The following is a 21,180-nucleotide window of genomic DNA, read 5'->3' on the forward strand; positions in this document are numbered from 1 at the left end:
TCAATGTACACAAACTTTGTTTAAGGCACAAACTTATTAAAATATTGTATAAAATGACCTTCATGCTTTGTGTATAAGGTGTATATGAAACATAAATTAATTTCATGTATGTACATAAACTTTGTTTGAGCCACAAAATTGTTGAAAATATTGTATACAATTACCTGCAGGCTGTGTATAAGATGTCTATGAAACATAAATGCATTCTATGTTTAGATTTGGGTCCCTTTCCCAAGATATCTTAATATGGTATGCAAATATTCCAAAATACGGAATATTCCGATATCAAAAATATCCCTGGTCCCAAGCATTTTGGATATGGGAGACTCAACCTGTAACACATCTTTGCTGAGCTTTCTCAGGGATCACACTAGGGGTATAGCCTGGAGGGGAGAGTCTGTACACCAGCTAGTTAATCAAAATGACCTACAAGCCCAGGCACCTCTCCTCTATACCCCGCCCCAAGCCACTGGACCTCAGTTTGAGTGTGGTGCCGGCAGGAGCTGGGCACCAGTTTATAGGGGGGCTGCTTCATGTGGTACCCTGCAGTTACTTTATTGACTTTTAATTTATTCAGCCTATGGAGTGGGTAGTGTAATGCGTCTTATAGGATGCCGCCCCAGCGCCCGCAGCACTGTTGATTGTGGCTTCGGCCGCGGACTCCTTCACATCCGCAGCCGGCGCTTACCGGGGGTGAAGGTAAGGCGGCTCCTTACATGCTGGCAGTGGGGGCTCCCTGTCACCCATGCTTCCTACTAGACCACCATGGATGGTTTTATGGGCAGGGGCTGCTTAATAGTAGGGGCTGCCATGTTCCCTGGGGTTATGGCAAAAGGGGGAGGAGGGTGCTTCCCTGTAGCCCCTCCCCCTAACCCGGGTGCGTGCTTTCCTCTGCGGCCAGTGAGAGCAAGGCTAAATCCTACTCTTTCTACTCCTGAACGCTGAGCGGCCATTTCACATCATGGCCTGTCTCAGCATTGGAGAGAGAAGCTGGGCTTCGGTCTCCTTTCATAGCCTGCTCCCAGCAACTGTGCTAGAATTATTGCTCCTTCCTGCTAATTTTAGCTGGGTTGTTGAGCTTCATTAGCCCACATTTCTGCATTGAGTGGTCTGTGTGTATGCAAGTAATTGTACTTTCCTATGTTCCTGTACCTGCTGGGTTTCTGCTCACTATCCTTATCAGCAGATGCTAGATAAGGATAGGGCTCCTAGGCGTAGGCCTGCTACAAGTGGAGGTTCGGATTCCGAGGTGTCTTCAGAGGCCAGTGCTTCCATTACCTCTGATGTTGAGACTTCTTCCGTCCCAGATGATGCTTTCTCTCCAGTAGACGTAGAGGCTCTTATCAGAGCAGTAAAATCCATTTTACTAGTAGAGGTCTCGGAGCAACCTCTTAGATCTAAGGCACCTGTTTTTAAGCTACAGAAGAAATAAGTTAGAGTTCCCATCTTCTGCGCAGCTAGAAGACCTCCTAGTGGAGGCACAGACTCATCCTAGCAGGCGATTGCAGGGGTGAGTACAGCTCTAGTATATTTACTTTTTATATGTACAAAGTACCCTTATCGCTTTGCATATTTTCAACTATTTGTTGATTTCTACGACTCTTGATGTCCAGAAATAAGACTACCAAAGCGCTAGATGATTTGGTATTGCGCACATGTATAAAGGGTCTTATTGTCATCCGGAGCATGATGGCCTTTGTGTCAGTTTCTTTGGGGTCCTGCAACAGGTGACTGCATCCATTGAATCCTGCCTGGAACCGGTGTGCGCTTCCAGGCTCACCCAGTTTGTAGACCGTAGGACCGTTTCAGTCCCACCTGTCCTTGTCTCTGTGCTACAGCTTCCCATGGCAAAACCACCCTGGATGCAGACTTTTGCACAGTCGGTCCAGGAGTTAGCTCAGCTGTCCCCGTTCTTTCAGCAGATGCTAGATAATGATAGGGCTCCTAGGCGCAGGCCTGCTACAAGTGGAGGTTCGGATTCCGAGGTGTCTTCAGAGGCCAGTGCTTCCATTACCTCTGATGTTGAGACTTCTTCCGTCCCAGATGATGCTTTCTCTCCAGTAGACGTAGAGGCTCTTATCAGAGCAGTAAAATCCATTTTACTAGTAGAGGTCTCGGAGCAACCTCTTAGATCTAAGGCACCTGTTTTTAAGCTACAGAAGAAATAAGTTAGAGTTCCCATCTTCTGCGCAGCTAGAAGACCTCCTAGTGGAGGCACGGACTCATCCTAGCAGGCGATTTCAGGCTTCCAAGGGCATTGCTACCTTTTATCCTTTCCCAGCAGTGGATAGGGCCAAGTGGGAGTCTCCTTCCCCAGTGGATGCCCACATTACTCGTCTTATTAGGTCATTCCCCCCCCCCCCCCCTTTCTATCCTTAACATGGCAACTCTTAAAGACCCTACGAATAGCAAATTGGAAAATTTCTTAAAATCCATTTATGTTAATGCTGGTGCTCTGGCTCTTCCAGCCCTTGCATGGGCTTGGGTGGCTAAAGCTGTTGGCCGATGGGCAGACGCTTTGGAGGAGGGGCTTTCTTCTGGTATGTGCAGAGGTGACCTGGTCTCCTTGGTGACGCATGTTAGAGAGGCAGCTTCTTATCGCTCAGAGGCAGAATACCTGAATCAATAGCCGCTTAGAAGATTTCAGCTTCTGCAATTGCAGTCAGAAGAGCGCTCTGGCTGCGCACCTGGAAGGCTGACACAGAATCGAAGAAGGCCTTGGAAGCCCTTCCCCATTCCTTCTGTTCGTTCCGAAATTGGACAAGATAGTGACTACGCTGGCAGCATCTAAATCTGCCTTCTTACCGTCAGTAACCACGCCGAGACCTAGGACTTCAGTCTCTCGTTCCTTTCATGCGCAGGGCAAAGCCAGATGTCAATCATTTCCCACAGATCATGGTTTGGTCTCTTAAAGTTCCAAACCTACAGGTACTGTAAGCATCCCTGGTCTACTAGGCGCCCAGCTGCCATACCAGCAGACAATTCTGCCGCATGATGGGGCGGGCCTCCTCCCTGGGGACCTCGGGGTGGGAGGCAGACCTCAACAGATGCTTGGGTCAAAGAAGTCGTGTCTCAGGACTACGCTCTCACTTTTCGACAGGATCCACCTCCCATGTTCTTTTCGACCCGTCCACCACTTGAAACACCTCAACAAGTTTCTCCGGATTCCCATTTTGCATGGAGTCCTTTCGGTCCTTCATTCTATCCTTTAAGCCTGGGGACTTCATGGCATCATTGGATATCCAGGATATCTCTTTGTATATGCCTATACGAGCTAACTTTTAACACTTAACAGTAAAAATAGGGTATGTGCGCTCTAATCAACAAGCCTGGTAGTATAAATGGGAGCAGCTTAATGGTCGGGTCACCACTTAACCCAAAAGTAAACACATCAATAAGCAAGCATAAAGCTTAGACCAGCGGGCGCTCAATCTATAACAATAAACTATATAACACTCTACACAATGTAAACCTATGTCTGTCGTGGTTCCCCACATAAATCAATGGAAAACCGTTAATAAAATGAATACGATATGTATAATGACAATATCTGGTCAATCAAGAGCGTAGAAATACGTTTAATGTTATGTACAATTCAGACAGAACGGTCTAAATGTACAGTTGTGTAAAATAAATGAGATGAAATAAACGGAATAAGATAAGAAATAACAACGATGAGTAAATAAATATGTATGTGAACCAAACTGAGCAAGAATTCTGAATGGATAAATGAAAATTAAAAAAAATAAAGACATCTAGCACAATACACTAAATTTGAAGATCTGATCGTGGCATACCAATCTATATGCAATTTAAATTAAGAAAAATGAATGCAATAAACAAAAAACACACGTGACACATAAGGAAGGGGAAGGAGAGTGGACAAGTGGGGAAGATACAGTAGTTAATGTATCAGAAAACAAGTATTAAAATAATCCAGTCGAATAGCAAAGTTTAAAATGTTAGAATGACAATGTCTTGTGATGCAAAAATTAGTTGACCATACAACTAAAGGATAAAAATGGTACATATGGTACATTAGTCTTGATGCACCATATAATATCCGTGTCCTGTTGACATCAGGCTAATGTGACTGATAAAGTCCGACATACAAATAAAAGTCAGTCCTGAAAGGTACTTGAATCCGGATAGCCTGGTGTGTGGGAAAATGAATAAGGGTGACCCTGGCTCTGCAGTAGCCAAGGCCCGCACAATCTGCTTCACTGCTGCCCGGATGCCTGCTAGAGGTGCCCTGGCAGGAGCGTACCTGGTCAGCCTGGAGCAATCTCGAGCGGGGACAACTCACCAGCACCTGCACTTGGGATGGCGTGCCCGCTGACGGTGTGGTGGACGCCCTCACTCACTAAATCCCCCGTGTACGTTCAGGCTAATGGGTGCACCTGACGCCGCAGCGACCGAGGGTATGGGCCTCAGCGGCAGCAGGGCAGGTGGAAACCGCTCGCCAGAGATAGAAAGGGGGGATAAGCTTACCGGCTGATAAGAAGGTAGGCACCACTGACAGGGATCCCTACCAGCTTCCTCCGGCAGCTAGTGGCGATGAGCGTGCGTCACGATGTTCTTCCTTGATCCAGGATTCCACAGGGGCTGGTGTTTGCTTGACGCTCAGTGTGCGTGTCTCCAACGCGTTTCGGCCGATAATGGCGGCCTTTTTCAAGGATAATGGTCCGTTGTAGCGTGTCTATATTTATGTAGCTGAAAGACACTCCTCCGATCTCCTGATTGGAGGACGTTGATAAGCCGCGCCTCCTGGTAGTTGTTGCCGTGGAAGCACGGGAAACATATTACTTGAGAGCAGTAAGTGCAGTGAGCCACGGTGAAGGGAAACAAAACAAGGAATTTTGGAGAATACATCAGAGTGGGAAGGAGAATGGACCCTTGTTATATCGGGAGCCCAAGAAACCCCCTGATAATCAAAACTATAATTAAAACGGGTATTGCACAAACATATCTTACTAATATTAATATCCCTAATGGTAATATTATACAGAAGGGTGTACTGTGCCTGCCTGGAGAGCCCAGGCTCTTAATATATATGATACAAACCCTGTAGAGCCTGTATAAATAGTTAAGTACGAGGGTTATCCATGTCTGTATATAATTCACATGTATAATATGTTATATAGTCCCCTTTATAGAGAATGGACTTCTATCAATATGTTTGTGGCTCAGTGGAAAGTATTTAGCTATATTACAATACCAGATAGGGATCTAACTAACGGTGATAGTATGTGGCAGAAAGGTATAGTTAGAACTGACATAACTTACTATGGGCAGCATATCGGGTCATAAGATGGTCTGGATTTCTAGATCCACATTTAATCCTAGAGGGGCTATGGTCTTGAGATCGTTTATCCATTTGATCTCTTATCTACTTAGTTTCTTGTTGTAATCTCCTCCTCTCCAGCTGGGTTTGACTAATTTGATACCTATGAATTGTAGCTTGGAGGCATCCCTAAGGTGCTTGGTTTTAAAATGTAATGTAGTGACCATTATCCTTGAAAAAGGCCGCCATTATCGGCCGAAACGCGTTGGAGACACGCACACTGACCGTCAAGCAAACACCAGCCCCTGTGGAATCCTGGATCAAGGAAGAACATCGTGACGCAGGCTCACCGCCACTAGCTGCCGGAGGAAGCTGGTAAGGATCCCTGTCAGTGGTGCCTACCTTCTTATCAGCCGGTAAGCTTATCCCCCCTTTCTATCTCTGGCGAACGGTTTCCACCTGCCCTGCTGCCGCTGAGGCTCATGCCCTTGTATGTCGGACTTTATCAGTCACATTAGCCTGATGTCTACAGGACACGGATATTATATGGTGCATCAAGACTAATGTACCACTACAGCATTTTTATCCTTTAGTTGTATGGTCAACTAATTTTTGCATCACAAGACATTGCCATTCTAACATTTTAAACTTTGCTATTCGACTGGATTATTTTAATACTTGTTTTCTGATACATTAATTACTGTATCTTCCTCACTTGTCCACTCTCCTTCCCCTTCCTTATGTGTCACGTGTGTTTTTTTGTTTATTGCATTCATTTTTCTTAATTTAAATTGCATATAGATTGGTATGCCACGATCAGCTCTTCAAATTTAGTGTATTGTGCTAGATGTATTTATTTTTTTTAATTTTAATTTATCCATTCAGAATTCTTGCTCAGTTTGGTTCACATACATATTTATTTACTCATCGTTGTTATTTCTTATTTTATTCCGTTTATTTCATCTCATTTATTTTACACAACTGTACATTTAGACTGTTCTGTCTGAATTGTACATAACATTAAACGTATTTCTACGCTCTTGATTGATCAGATATTGTCATTATACATATCGTATTAATTTTATTAACGGTTTTCCATTGATTTATGTGGGGAACCACGACAGACATAGATTTACATTGTGTAGCGTGTCATATAGTTTATTGTTATAGATTGAGCGCTCGCTGGTCTAAACTTTCAACACTTGCTCCGTTTTGCAGTACAGACCAATCACTATCAGTTTCAGACTTTACCCTTTGATCTGTTCATGGTCCCTCGTGTGTTCACGAAAGTCATGGCAACTCATGTTCGCTGCAGGGGTGTCAGAAACTTACCTGGACTACTTGCTGCTCTTGGCTCAGTCCCCGACAGTGCTCCGGGATCACATTCAGCTGACAGTAGAGCTCCTACAGTCACATGGATAGATAATCAATTGGTGAAAATCCATGCTTACTCCGTCCCAGGAGATGCTCCATATTGGAGCTTTGTTGAATTCCAAAGTTCAAAGGGTCTTCCTCCCTTCAGAACAAGATCTTGACCTTACAGACCAGAATACGAACCTTTCTCAGCCAGCGTTGGGTGTCCATACACTCGTGCATGAAGATTCTGGGGTAATTGGTCTCAATGTTTTACATGGTGGTGTATGGTCAATTCCACTCCCAGCCTCTTCAAGAAGTCATTCTAAAGCAATGGATCAAGTCACGCCCGAAACCACAAGGCACAGACTCTTCCACAAGAGGTACGTTTCTCACTGCTGTGATTGCTCAAGAGTTCATATCTGGACAAGTGTCACCCCTTTTGGATTCAGGACTACTTCCTACTCAACACCGATGCAAGCCTTCACGTGTGGTCATTGGACGCCTCGGGAGAGTCCGGTTTCCATCAACATCCTGGCGCTTCGGGCTGTATACAAAGCTCTGTGTCAGACACAGCACCTTCTTCATGGCCGTCCGGTAAAGACACATTCGGACAATGCAACCACGATGGCTTACATAAACTACCAGGGCGGCACTCGCAGACAAGGTGCCATGAGGGAGGTTATTTGAATTCTTCGATGAGCAGAGCACCATCTTCCAGCACTGTCCACTGTCTTCATCCCAGGAATTCAGAATTAGGAAGCTGACTTCCTAAGCAGTCAGGACGTTCACGCAGGCGAGTGGGCGCTGCATCCAGATGTATTACAACTGCTATTCCGCCGGGCTTGCCGGACATAGACATGACGTCTCATCACAATAGTCAGGTACCGAGATATTGTTCCTGCACCAGCGATACACAAGCTCTCCTGGTAGATGCGCTGACAGTTGTTTGGAACTTCCATCTAATTTACATTTTCTCTTTCTTCAATGCTGGGGGACATTGGGCCATGGGGTTGTAGATGGGACTGCAGGAGCTGTCACTTAAACTAAACCTGTAACTTTAACCCTAAGCTACTCCCCTCTGCAACCCCATGACTTCAGTGTGATTTAAGTGCCTGAGGAGTTCTACACGGGTCCATTGTAGTTATTTATTTTGTTTTTATTTGTAATCATTTTATTTTTCTTTGTCGTTAGGATCCTGTGCGCTGCCTATCGCAGCACACAGGGTGAGTGCAGCGGCGGATTGGAGATGCAGCTTGGAGGGAGGCAGCCGCAGCGGGGGTGCGCTGACCGTGTGAAATTACCATGTGGACATTTGGACTCGGGCGCTGTGTGCAGACTGTCAGGGGGAGCTAGTGGCGCGCAGGCGTCGGGAGGCACCCTGTCCGCCACGGACAAGCCTGCGCGGACTATGGGTCGGTCACTTTCCGACTTGGTGTAGCTGATGGCGTACCAGCGGGAGGATCAGGCTCAACAGCTGCGGTGGGTGCGGTCCCCCTACTGGGGTCCGACCCTCCTTGGCTTTGCACCATGGAGCGCACGGCGGTGGGTTCGAGTAAGTTTCCTTATATGGAACGTTTCTTTGAGGATCCTCAGCTGTGTAAGGCGCATAAGCATCTACCTTCTTCCAGGGGGCCGATTGCTGCTTCGGAGTCCGTGGAAGAGGAGGGTGAACTACCGGAAGAGGAGGTGGTCTCCGAAGGGGAGGATCCGGAGCCCTCCTTGGGTCAAGGGGTGGAAGACCTCATTACTGCAGTGCTGCAGTCTCTGAACTGCCTGGACTTAGATACTCAGCGCAGTTGGGGGGACCGTTCAAGCGTAAGCACAAAAGGATTGTTATACTCCCTGCTTCCTCGGAGCTCTTGAATCTCATGGAAGAGGCGTGGAAGGCCCCGGACAAGAAAATTTTCAGTTCCTCATAAGTTTCCGTCCCTCTACCTGCTTCCGCCGGACCATGTCACCAAGTGGGAGCAACTTCCCAAGGTTGAGGCGGCTGTGCACACTGTGCTTCCAGGTCAGGGTTCTGCGTCCTTTAAGGATCCACTGGATAAGCAACTGGAAGGTTGCCTTAAGTCTCTCTTTATTAGCTCTGGACTAGTTAATCGCCCTTTGCTGGCCTCAGCGTAGGTCACTTAGGCCATGGAGACGTGGGCCGACAAACTAGTTGCTGGACTTCAGGGTGACTTGTCCAGAGAGGCTTTACTGGATTTGGCGGAATAGCTTCCTAGGGCAGCTGAATAAGTGTGTGAGGCTGTCCAGGACAGTTCTCAGGTGGCCTCCAGGGCCTCTGCTACAGCCGTCTTGGCTAAAAGGGCGGTCTGGGAGGCGGATGACGACTCCAAGTGTTCTTTTGAATCTCTCCCCTTTGGCGGGGGGGAGGGAGGTTCTGTTTGGCACGGAGTTGGATACTATCATTGCCCAAGCCACCGAAGGGAAATGCATTTTTCTTCCTGTAGTGGCCCAAAAATAGCAGGGACCATGGTTTCTTGCTTTTAGCTCCTCCTTTCAAGGTGGAGCATCTGCTAGATGACCGTCTGCCCGGGGCCGGTTTTTCCCCAGCAGGGGTTTGGCTCCTCAGGGCAGGTTTTCTGGTGCCTAGAGGTGCTCGGGAGCAAGGCTCCTGAGAAGCCTAGCACCTGACGGGGTTTCTGCCCACTCAGTTCTGTCAGCGGTAGACGGCCGCCTCCTCCAATTCAGGGACCAGTTGGTGGAGTCGACGGTCGATGCCTGGGTGAGGGGCATTGACGTCTGGTCCGCAGCCACAATGGTTTTCCACAATTACTCTTACTCGGGATACGGAGAAGAGGGGGGCCTTGGACCAGGCTAACGGTTCTCTGCTTTTGGAAGGAGTCATTGTTCCGGTTCCGAAGTCAGAAAGGAAACTGGGTATTTACTCCAACCTGTTCCTTGTTCGGAAGCCCAATGGCACCTATCACCCGATCTTGAATCTACGGGATCTGAACACCAGACTGTGGGTGGAATGTTTTCGCATGGAATCTCTCCGATCGGTGATCCAGAGAATGTCAACCAACACATTTTTGGCCTCCCTCGACATTAGGGACGCGTACCTCCACGTTCCCATTTGGGCAGATCATCACTCTCTCCTCCGGTTCGCAGTCGACCCAGCACATCTACAGTTCCAGGCCCTGTCAATCGGTTTGGCTACAGCTCCGCGTGTCTTCACCAAGATCATGGCGGCGATGGCATGCCTGCTGCTCCAAGACGGGATAACAGTTGTTCCCTATTTGGACGATCTGCTAGTAAAAGCAGATTCTGCTTCCCAGTTGCAGGTCCATCTGGACCGCACGGTGCAGGTGCTTCAGGATCACTGCTGGATCCTGAACTCCAAGAAGTCTCACCTGAAGCCTTGTTAGTGCCTGCTTTTTCTGGGAGTTATTTTCTTTACGTCTCTCGAACGTGTCTTCCTGCCAGAGTCCAAAGCCCGGGCACTCCAGGATTTGGTTACGACAGTGCTGTCTGTGCCTCGCTTTTCCGTCTGGCTATGCATGAGGCTGTTGGCTACAATGGCCTTCACCTTCGAGATCATCCAGTAAGCCTGCTTTCACTCGCGGGACTTCCAGTAGGAAATTCTCCGCAATTGGTCGGGGCGCACGGAAGACTTTTCCTCTCAACTTATGGTTCTGTCGGACAGCACTCTGCAATCCCTTCGGTGGTGGCGGGTTTCGGATTACCTGCTCCTTGGTCGCTCCAAGCTGCGTCATTGTGACCACAGACACCAGTTTCATTGGTTGGGGTGCTGTGGCGTCGAGTATTCGTCTTCAGCGTCTTTGGACGTCATCAAAGACTGTCCTACCAATCGGTGTGCTGGAGCTCCATGCGATCTATTTGGCTCTGTTGGGAGCCCAGTCCATCCTGGCTGGCCGGCCGGCCGGCGTGGATCCAGTCAGACAATGCCAAGGCTGTGGCATATGTGAACCATTAGGGCAACACCAACAATGTGGCAGCAATGGCAGAGGCAGCCTGCTTTCTAGCCTGGGCGAAGGCCTATGTTCTGGCACTCGCAACGGTGTTCATTCCGGGCGTGGAAAATTGAGGTGGACTTCCTCAGCAGGACTATTTTTCTGCTGGTGGAGTGGTCGCTCCATCCGGTGGTCTTCCGGTGGTGGCCCTGATGGCGTTCTAGCACAACTGCAAGATCCCCTGTTTTTGTACAAGGTCAAGGCACCCACTGGCCTTCGCAGTGAATGCCATGACCATTCCATGGAGCTTTCATCTGGTATATCTTTTTCCTCTGATTCCCATGTTACCTCGTGTACTCCAGCGGATCAGGGAGCAACACGTTCCGGTGATCCTCGTGGCTCCAAACTGCCGCCGTTCTCAAGCTGGCCGTAGGTTCAGGTTGGTGCCTTCCGTTGCGACTAGATCTGCTCCTGCAGGGTCCGTTTTGGCACGAGGACCTTCCTCGATTTGCCTTTAACGGCCTGGCTTTTGAGACCAAGCTTTTAAAAGCGAAGGTGTTTTCCCATTCCGTTGTCCGTACTATGTTACAGGTTCGAAACCGGTTTTGTTGCACAACTATCACAAGGTCTGGAAGATCTACATCTTGTGGTGTGAACGGCGCGAAGTTCACACATTCCAGTTTCGCCTTTGAGGCTTTTAGCTTTCCTTCAGGGAGATCCGGAAGCCGGCTTGCGGCTTCGCTCTTTGAAAGTATAGATTTTGGCTCTGTCGATTTTTATTTTCAAGCGAGTCTGGCCCTTCTGCCAGAGGTTCGGACCTTTTAGCAAGGAGTGTTGCGGCCTCAACCACCGTTTTAACCACCAGTGGCTCCGTGGGATATGATCTTGGTCCTTTCTGCTCTTAAGTAGGCTCCCTTTAAGCCTTTGGATTCCATTGTCCTTAGATTTGTCACGTGGAAATTGGTTTTTCTTATGGCCATTGCCGCAGCTCGGTGGGTCTTAGAGTTGGGGGCCTTGTCTTACAAGCTGCCGTTCCTCATATTCCATGATGATCGGGCTGTTATCCGAACAGTTCCTTCGTTCCAACCGAAGGTCGTTTCAGCTTTCCACTTAAACCAGGATATTGTCTTTCCTGTGTTTTCCTCATCAGAAACTTACCAGGACGAACTGGCTCTGTTGGGCGTCGTCAGGCCCTGCAGATATACATGGACAGGACTTCTGCCCTCCGTAGGACGGATTCCCTACTGGTTCTCTACGATGCTCAGAAATGTGCCTGGCCGGCTACAAAGCAGATCATTTCACGATGGATCCTCTCTGTCATCTCTCGGCCTATTCTGATGCGGGACAAACTGCAACTGCCAGGTTGTCTGCTCATTCTACTTGGGTGGTGGCGACCTCCTGGGCCTTGGCTGAACAAGTCTGCTGCACAACTACCTGGTCCTCTGTCCAGACGCTTGCTCGGTTTTACAGGTTTCGTGTGTTTGGCACCGGCGATGCCCACTTTGGGCGTAGAGTTCTCCGGTCAGGCAGACTGAGCGATCCGTCCCCTAGGGGCAGCTGTTGAACGTCCCATGGTCCAGTGTCCTCCAGCATTGAAGAAAGAGAAAAGGGGATTTTTGGGTACTTACCGTTGAATCCTTTTCATGCTGGGAGACACTGTGTTGCCTCCCTCACGTTCAGTCGTGTTGCGTTTTTTTGACCAGTTGGTCCCTGCGGTTCTGTTTTTATTTTGCTTTTAACCGTTTCACTGGGTTACTGTTTCTCCTTACCAGGCAATTTTGAAGTTGTATTGAAGTCATGGGATTGCAGAGGGGGTGAACTCAGGGTTAAAGTTACAGGTTTAGTTTAAGTGCCAGCTCCTGCAGTCCCATGTACAACTCCATGGTCCAGCTTCCCCCAGCATGGATCAGAGAAAAGAATTGAAAGGTAAGTACCTAAAAATATCCTTTTCCCTCCGATCTCAATGAGTTTTCGGGTTCTCCGCAAGTTCAGGTCGGAGGGTGGCTCGTTTATCCTTGTGGCACCGGATTGGCCTCAACGCATGTGGTACGCAGATCTGTTAAGATTATCCATAGACGCACCACTGCGTCTTCCTATGTGGCCTGATCTTCTCTCGGGGTCCGGATTTCCATCCGGGTATCAACCGTCTCGCTTTGACGGGGTGACTCTTGAGACATCCGTCCTAAGAGCGAAAGGATTTTCCAAGGTGGTCATTCGGACCATGCTGCAGGCTAGAAAGCCATCTTCAGCACGTATTTTCCACCGGGTGTGGCATACATACTTTTCTTGGTGTTCGACTAGGGGTTTTAACCCCCGGTGTTTCTGTCTATCCCGTATCCTTTCCTTCTTACAAACCGGTCCGGACTTGGGTCTCCGGCTCTTGTCCTTAAGAGTCCAGGTTTCGGCCTAGTCTGTTCTCTCCCAAAAGCAGATAGATCTTCTTTCGGATGTACACATTTTTTTTTAGGGAGTTCTCCATGTTCAGCCATCATTTTGTGTTTCCAGTGGCCCCTGGGACCTGTCTTTGGTTCTCCGAGCTCTTCAGTCGGCTCCCTTTGAGCCGCTGCATACGGTGGATTTGCATAGGCTCACATGGAAAACTGTTTTTTCTTTTGGCCCTCGCGTCTGCTCAGAGGGTGTTGGATTTGAGCGCCCTATCTTGTCGCTCCCCATTACTGGTTTTCCATTCTGACAGGGCGGTGCTGCAGACTTGCCTGGGCTACCTCCCCAAGGTGGTATTCAGTTTTCACATAAATCAGGAGATTGTGGTACCTGCTTTCCAGTCTGCAGATTCTTCTCAGCCAGAGGCTTCTTTGGATGTGTTACGAGCTTTCCATGTTTATGTCAGAAGGACCAGAGAGATTTGGAAGTCAGATTCTCTGTTAGCCTTATATGACGTTCATAAGAGGGGCTGGCCGACCACTAAACAGACCTTGGCCCACTGGCTCCACTTTACTCCGCTTATTCCGTGGCGAACCTTCCTGTCCCAGCCATGGTGACGGCCAATTTCACTTGGGCAGCGCGTTGTAGGGCTTTTGTGGAACAACTCTGTAAAGCTGCCACGTGGTCGTCTGATCATTATTTTACCTGGTTTTATGACTTCGATACTTTTGCATCCTCGTACGCCGCCTTCGGGCGTTCTGTGCTCACTGCAGCTCAGGAGTGTCCCCACCCATAGGGGACTGCTTTGGAATGTCCCATTGTCATTCCTGTGCTCCCTTGTGGAGAAAGAAGAAAAGGATACTTATGTTGTTACCTGTTAAGACTTTTTCTTCAGCTCCATATGGGGCACAGGGCACCCACCCTGATGCACCTGTCTGCCGGGGGATGTTTCCTTAATGACCGATCCGGCTGTACTTTCCATGGTAGGTATGGTTTTGTATGCTGACCTTCTTTCTCTTCTCCTCTTCCTTGCTCCTGCCGTGGGCTTGCAAACTAAACTGAGGTCCAGTGGCTGGGAGCGGGGTATAGAGGAGGGTAGCCTGGACTTGTGGGTAATTTTGATTAACTAGTTGGTGCCCAGACTCTCCTCCAGGCTATACCCCAGTGTCTTCCCCGTGCCCTCTATGGAGTCAAAGAAAAAGACTTAACCGGTAAGAATATAAGACTCCTTTTCTACATCTGTACTATAAATAAAGGCTTCTTTACTGGATTGATTTTTTTTAATAACTATTTGCAAAACTGTATTGTGATAATTTGAACCGAGTAGACACTGTTTTGGATATTCTATAATTTTTGTATTTGTTTTCATATTTTAATCTTATATAGTCTGCTCTAATGTTTGTCACGTCAGGGTGAGTCTACTTTGCACCTCTAGCAGTATAAACTTAAATTCCTGTAATTTCCTTTGTGATATCACTATTTCTAGGAAACTTCAATGTGCTTCTTCGTGAGCTGGTGGCGGAATTCACCTTAACTGACAACTCTTCCAACACTACTACTTCTTTGCTGCGCTCCTTGTGTCACTATGATGACAGTGTTCTGCTGGGATCCTGGCTGCAAGAGACCGACCACAAATCCATTGAGGACCAGGCAAGGAAACTAGTCTTCGCTATTCTCTTGGGATGGCTATGTAGGGAACCAAGTAATTGAATTAACACTAGTATTTGCAAATTATTTTTTAAGCTTATTTATTAGTTTCTCAACAATATAACTAATGATTGGCCACACTAGCTAATATAAAAAGTTCCATTCATGAACAACAGGTTTTTTTTATTTATTTATTTATGTTTTAATACCTTGGGGCAGGGTTGCAAAAAATTGGATTTAAAAAAAAATCAAAAACAGATTTATTTGATTTAAATAGGTTTTTTTTTATTACTTTTTTTTAATTAAATGTTTAAAAATGTAAAACGTTTACTTTAAAAAAATATTACTTAAAAAATCCTATTTAATTCCAAAAAATCTAATTTAAAGCAAATAAATCCGTTTTTGATTTTTTTTTCATTTAAAATCCGATTTTTATGCAACCCTGCCTTGGGGTAAATTCATTTAGGAGCAAGGTCGTGAAAGTGAAGTCACACCATAATACTTGCACGCATCGTGTGAATTTACGCACCAGAGAAATGCAAGATTCAATTACAAATGCTGATTTGCGGGACTTGTGAGGGGTTTACCAGAGGTTACACTGCACTGTGTCTCAATTTTACCTTAAAATAAAGATCTTCCCCACCTTTTCACCTGTTCAGGGGGATGTGGATAAAAAAGGTGAATTAGCTGGGATAATTGATCTAGAGTTTGGAATTAAATTGAAAATTTGCCATGGAATCGTCAGACAGGACCCAACTTGCTCCTAAGTGAATTGACTCCCATGTGTTTGATATTTCAGGTAGTTTATTTTGCCTGAAAACATTATGTTAAGTTTTGAGATGTGAATTTTACTTATTATCTTGTGCAGCTTCAACCTAACAGTGCCTCTGGGAGTGGAGCTCTAGAGCATGATCCATCCTCTATTTACCTGCGTATCCCAGCTGGTGAGGCTGTGCCAGGGCCCCTTCCTCTTGGTGTTTCTGTTATTGATGCATCTGTGGCTCTCTTTGGTGTGGTGTTCCCTCATGTGTCATTCAAGCACAGGTTAGTGTTGTACATGTTTTACTGTTGTACATGTAAGATGGTAAGCTGATACAGCACTACGATGACTGTGGCATAACCTGCTTTTTTGTTTTTTCATTTGTAAATTTAAATCCACATTTAAGTCTGCAAATTACTATTTAACTTAAGGTATGTATATGAATCGCAGATTGCAAATGCGGGGGATATACTAGAACCTTGGGTATAGAGGAGTTTGGGTATTGGGAATTCACTAAAAGGTGTTACCATTTACAGCAGCTGAACCCTTTGAGAGATGGAAAACAAAGGGAATTATAAATATAAGGGACTTAATTAATACCGTAGCAGGGAAATTGATGTATAGTGAGGAAAATATAATGTTACTATGAAGGATAGATTTGCAATATTCCTTCATTATACTTGAGAAATGTTACAGGAATTATCGTGAAAGGATATCAATAATAATTTTTATAAAATATTTAATAAACAACTGACAGCCAGACAGGCTATAACCCTACATTACAATCTATTGAGAAACTTGCTAGACACCTCCATAATGGAGAGAGAAATTAAAAAATGGCATGATACTTTTCCTGATATTACAATAAATTGCAAAAATCATTAGAATATTGTCATAAAACTTTAACATCTATATGATGTAGGGAAATTATTTTGAATGTATACCATAGATGATATATAAGATGGGACTTGCTGAATCAAGTAAATGCCCTAAATGTAAGGAATTGAATGCTGCATTATACCATTGTTTATGGGAATGTTCCGAGATAAAACATTTTTGGGAACAAGTGAAAAACTTCACATATACACATTTAGAAGAATTTATTCCCTATACAACTAAATGGTCAATTTTGAGAATATTAGATTCTGACTTAAAATGCACTAAAGGAAGCAGAAAAATGCTTACAATAGTATTGGCAGTGGCATAAAAATGTATGTTACAAAAATGGATTGAACTCAACCCACCGTTTTTTTTTTTTTTTTTTTTTTAAGAAAATTATTATTTTGTATTTAGGATGGAATGGATAGAAACTGCTATGCATAGGGAAAAATATATTAAAGTTGTTTGAAGCTTGGGAAGGATTTATAAACTCACTTCCTGAATCTATATAATTTCAACTGCATAAGTGTTTTGAGAATTCGGAATGGTATGAAACAAGGGTCACTTTGGGAGATCCACCAATAGTTTTGATGGAGTGATTAGGATCAAAGCTGGGGATGAAAAGATATTATACTAGAAATAGGAAGAAATAACACCTTAAACGATATAAAGTTAAGAAAGGTATTAGATGCGAATCTAGATGTTGCCAATTTGCGTAATTTGTGTCCTTTGTTTTTTTTTTTTTTAATCTTTATATAAATTTTTTATTTGATCATGTAAAGCCTTTGCAGATATTAAGGAAATTGTGTATGATGAACATGATTGTGCTACATGTATTTTCCATTTGATGTAACTTAATAAAGAGAAGTTTCAGAAAAAAAAAATGTAAAAAAAGTCATGTATTCTATTGTGTAACCAAAACAAAGCAATATCTGTATGAAAACACCCCAATAAATTAACTTTTGAGTGTTGAAAGAAAAAATTACACACATTTGCAGAATGTAACATTTTCTTGTGGTCACTAAGGGACATAATTTTTAATTACTGTGTTTCAAACCCAATAATTATAATTTCTTATCTTCCGCTTATCACAGCAGTAAGAAATGATGAATCGCCATTATGTATTAAGAAACACATGCAGGGACAGGTTCACTGATGGGATCCCATCCCTCCACTGAATAAATTTAAAGTAATGAGTTCACATTAGTTTTTGTTTTGGGACTCGGACTCGACAGCTGCAGCTTGGCGATGCCCTATCCCCACAAGCAGGGACAGTGCTGTCCCTGCTACGGGGGCTGCCGGCTCCGAGGGCTGCACTTGGAATCTCGCGATGCTTGCGAGATCCCGCTCATGCTTAGTGGAGCCTCCCCGGAGTGAGACACAACGCATCAGCACTAGGCTGATGCGCTGTGGGCTCTAGTGGGGATCGCCGGAGGGGGAGTCATCACTCCCCCGCTCCGGCTGAAGAGATGAGATGTATTACCATTGTTAGTGCTTCCTGCTTCGCCTTGGTAAAGAGGCAAAGCAGGCAGCGTTATAGCGGAACGATAAGTGCCGCTATAATATATCTCCCGCAGTGTTTCTTAAATTCAGCCCTCATGGAACCATAATGAGTGTGTTTTCACAGCATCCTCAGGAATAATCAGTACCACCTGTGTTAATTAACGCACCTGTGCTCAGCTAGATGATCTGGAATATATGCACTGTTAGGATTCCATGAAGACTGAGTTTGATAAACACTGATATAGATTAAATGGGGACATTTTGCAGCAGTTTAGTTGTAACATTATTTTTTTCCTACAGATTACAAATGTTGGATCATTTTGCAGAGTGTGTGAAGCAAGCTAAAGGAGTCCGTCAGCAATCTGTACAACTCAATATCTTCACAGCTGTTCTTAGTGCACTTAAGGTATAGATTACTCAAAATTGTTTTTCTTTATTTTTAATTAACGAAAGATCCAATGGAACAAGATACATGCGGATGAGTATACAAGCCATGCCAAACACTAGAGTCTAGTACATAAAAGAAGTACTAAGAAAAGGACAGACAGATTTCTAATAACTAATGTCAAAATAAAATTGTAAACCAGCTAATAAGGATCAATTTTATAGTTATTGTAGTGGTGAGGGGAGAGCAGAGTGACAGCCCGCAGGACTGAGTGGGGGGAGATGATGTAGAAATATAGTGAGGAAAAAAAATGGAGAAGATCTAGGTTACCATTTTAGGAGATCTTGTACAAGCTAGGAGATTATAGGATGGCAATTAAAATAAGCAGCCCAAGTTTTTAAAAACAGATTTCAGGAGTTATACAGGTTGAGTCTCCCATATCCAAATATTCCAAAATATGGAATATTCCGAAATACGGAATAATTTTGGCATGACTGAGATAATGAAACCTTTGATTTTTGATGGTTCAATGTACACTAACTTTGTCTAAGGCACATATTATTAAAAATATTGTATAAAATTACCTTCAGGCTGTGTGTGTATAAGGTGTATATAACACATAAATGCATTCTGTGTGTATATTGGGGTCCCATTCCCAAGATATTTCATTATGATATGCAAATATTCCAAAATACGGAATATTCCGTTATCCAAAATGTCCCTCGTCCCAAGCATTTTGGATATGGGAGATTCAACTTTTATATGGTCATGTTCTTGGCAAAACTGCTATGTGCACAAATGTTTTACAGTAGTATAGGTATTGTCCATCTATATTTTCTTTTTTTTTTCTTTTTTATCTAACGTAGAAAATTTTTATATATTTTTTTTAAATATATGTACATGTTATAGTTGTAGTGTTATAATGTCACTTTTATTAATTGACTTGTTTCATTTTTATTTTGTGTTGCTACTACTACAGTGGGTTTAGCGGATATGCTGATGCTGGATTGACTTTTAGCCAATCTTGTAATAAAGGAAAATATTCTTTAAAAAAACAATATGTAGCTAAAACTTTGCATATATTACACTCTTGTACCTAGGGTCTGGCAGAAAACAAAAGCTCTCTAGGTCCAGAGGAAGTACGAAAGTCTGCGTTGACTCTGGTTATGGGTGCCTTGGACAACCCTAATCCTATCCTCAGATGTGCTGCTGGAGAGGCTTTGGGCAGGATGGCACAGGTGGTTGGAGAGGTGACATTCATTGCAAGGATGGCACAGTTCAGTTTTGACAAGTGAGTATACATGTTCCCAAAGATTGGATTGCAATCTGTCGCCAGCATTCCATCAGCTGCTCAATTAGTTTGGCTCAGACAACCAAGGGTATCATAAAAACTAATCACAATAAGGTTAATCATTATAACTAATTTATTAGTGATAATTGTTTTGCATCATAGTAGAACATAGTTAAACATGCCTAAGTCTGGCTTTACATTCTTACCATTCAAAATCTATAGTGATTAATAGATCACTGTGACAAACAAACAAAAAAATTGTTCATTAAGTTTTTCATTTATTCTTATTGAAAAGTGTATACATTTTAATTTAGCCTCAATTATGTCAGAATGAAGAGGCATTAGGGCTTTTCTGTGTTTTTATTACATTAGGAAGTGTAACTAGAAAAGAGCAAGTGCAAATGGAAGGTTGCAAAGCACATCGGGTGGATACATGATCGCTGAGATTTCAGCTGTTGTGGACAATCCAAACACTTTTTCTGTGATAAAAATTTTGTACACCACTTTGTTCCATTATATCTAATTTCACTGCAAAACTAGTGTGTGCCTATTCTGAACTCGTCAAGTTACATCGGCTAGTCCAAACCACTCTAGACGCTCCCCTTTTTGGCTTATAAATTACTTTTCTCTTTATCCATAGAGGACACAGGAGAGACACTGGGGTGTAGCTGGTGCTGGAAGAGTCAGGACACTAAAGGCCGGTACACACTTGACCACAGGTTCTTAAACTTGGTCCTCAGGACCCCAAACAGTGCATGTTTTGCAGGTTTCCTCACAGAATCACAAGTGAGATAATTAGCTTCACCTGTGAATCTTTTAAAATGTGTCCGTGAGTAATGAATACTCCTGTGCACCTGCTGGGTGACCTGGGAAACATGAACTGTGTGAGGTCCTGAGGACCGAGTTTGAGAACCACTGCACTAGACAATGTGTAGTGTGTCCGACCTCGTCAGCGACTGGACCGGACGGGTGTGCTGACATCGGCAAGTGCCAATGTCGACCGCGACGGTGGGGGCCATGCTGCATTCGGCAGCATAGCCCTCGCTAATGATATCGCCTGTCGGACCTGCATGCAGGGCCGACGGAGGATGTCGCTGACTATGTGCCTGATATGTCGCTCCGATCCGCTGGATTGGACGACATCGTCTAGTGTACCCGGCATAACAGTTCAATTCAGACAACACAGGCTTCTCTTTCCCTAAATCCCACCCCCTACCCAGGGCAGGCAGTGCTTTCCTTAGTGTCCAAAGATAGTGGGCACGTTTTTCAGCTGCTGGTGCCGCTGGAGTTTTTCCTTTTATTATTATTTTTTTATTATTTTAGTTTATTATATTGTGATGTTGAGCTGGTTTAGGAGTGTTCATGCCCACCGACAGTTAAGACCTGGACTTCGGAGAACAGAGCTCTGTCGCTGCAGACAGTAGCTCTGCCCACACAAACTCCATAGCAAGCAGGGAGCTGTGTCTGTGACTGGAGCCCATGAAGACAGATAAGCGGCTTCCCACTCTTGCGGGGTGACGGCGATACCATTTCCTCCTTTCGGTCCTTCATCCCTAGGGAAGGCCCAGATTTCAACCCTCCTTTCTGGGTCATGGTTCCTTTTCTAGAGGTGGTTAGGCCAGGAGTAGACAGTCCTGAGCGGGTCACAATTCATCCCCCAAGCCCTTATACAAACAGTTTACATGGGAGGCTGGACTCCCACCTGTGTGTTCCTATGGTGGGAGGCCGTCTTCAGGTTTTTTTTCTGAGGAGTGGTGGCAACCAGATCTGGCTCTT

General features: G+C 44.9%; 1 protein-coding gene across 1 annotated transcript in view; it reads left to right on the top strand.

Annotated features, from left to right (window-relative positions):
• HEATR5B (HEAT repeat containing 5B) overlaps positions 1–21,180 on the top strand; it is an 88,868-nt gene that overhangs the window by 30,335 nt on the left and 37,353 nt on the right. Inside the window, exons 15-18 of the mRNA XM_088477431.1 lie at positions 14,426–14,589; positions 15,455–15,630; positions 18,029–18,134; positions 19,214–19,404. Coding sequence (XP_088333557.1) covers positions 14,426–14,589; positions 15,455–15,630; positions 18,029–18,134; positions 19,214–19,404 — 637 coding nt within the window. The remainder of the gene's footprint in view (positions 1–14,425; positions 14,590–15,454; positions 15,631–18,028; positions 18,135–19,213; positions 19,405–21,180) is intronic.

This window comes from Taudactylus pleione, unplaced genomic scaffold (assembly GCF_031769625.1).
Source record: "Taudactylus pleione unplaced genomic scaffold, aTauple2 ptg000201l, whole genome shotgun sequence".
Lineage (NCBI taxonomy): Eukaryota > Metazoa > Chordata > Amphibia > Anura > Myobatrachidae > Taudactylus > Taudactylus pleione.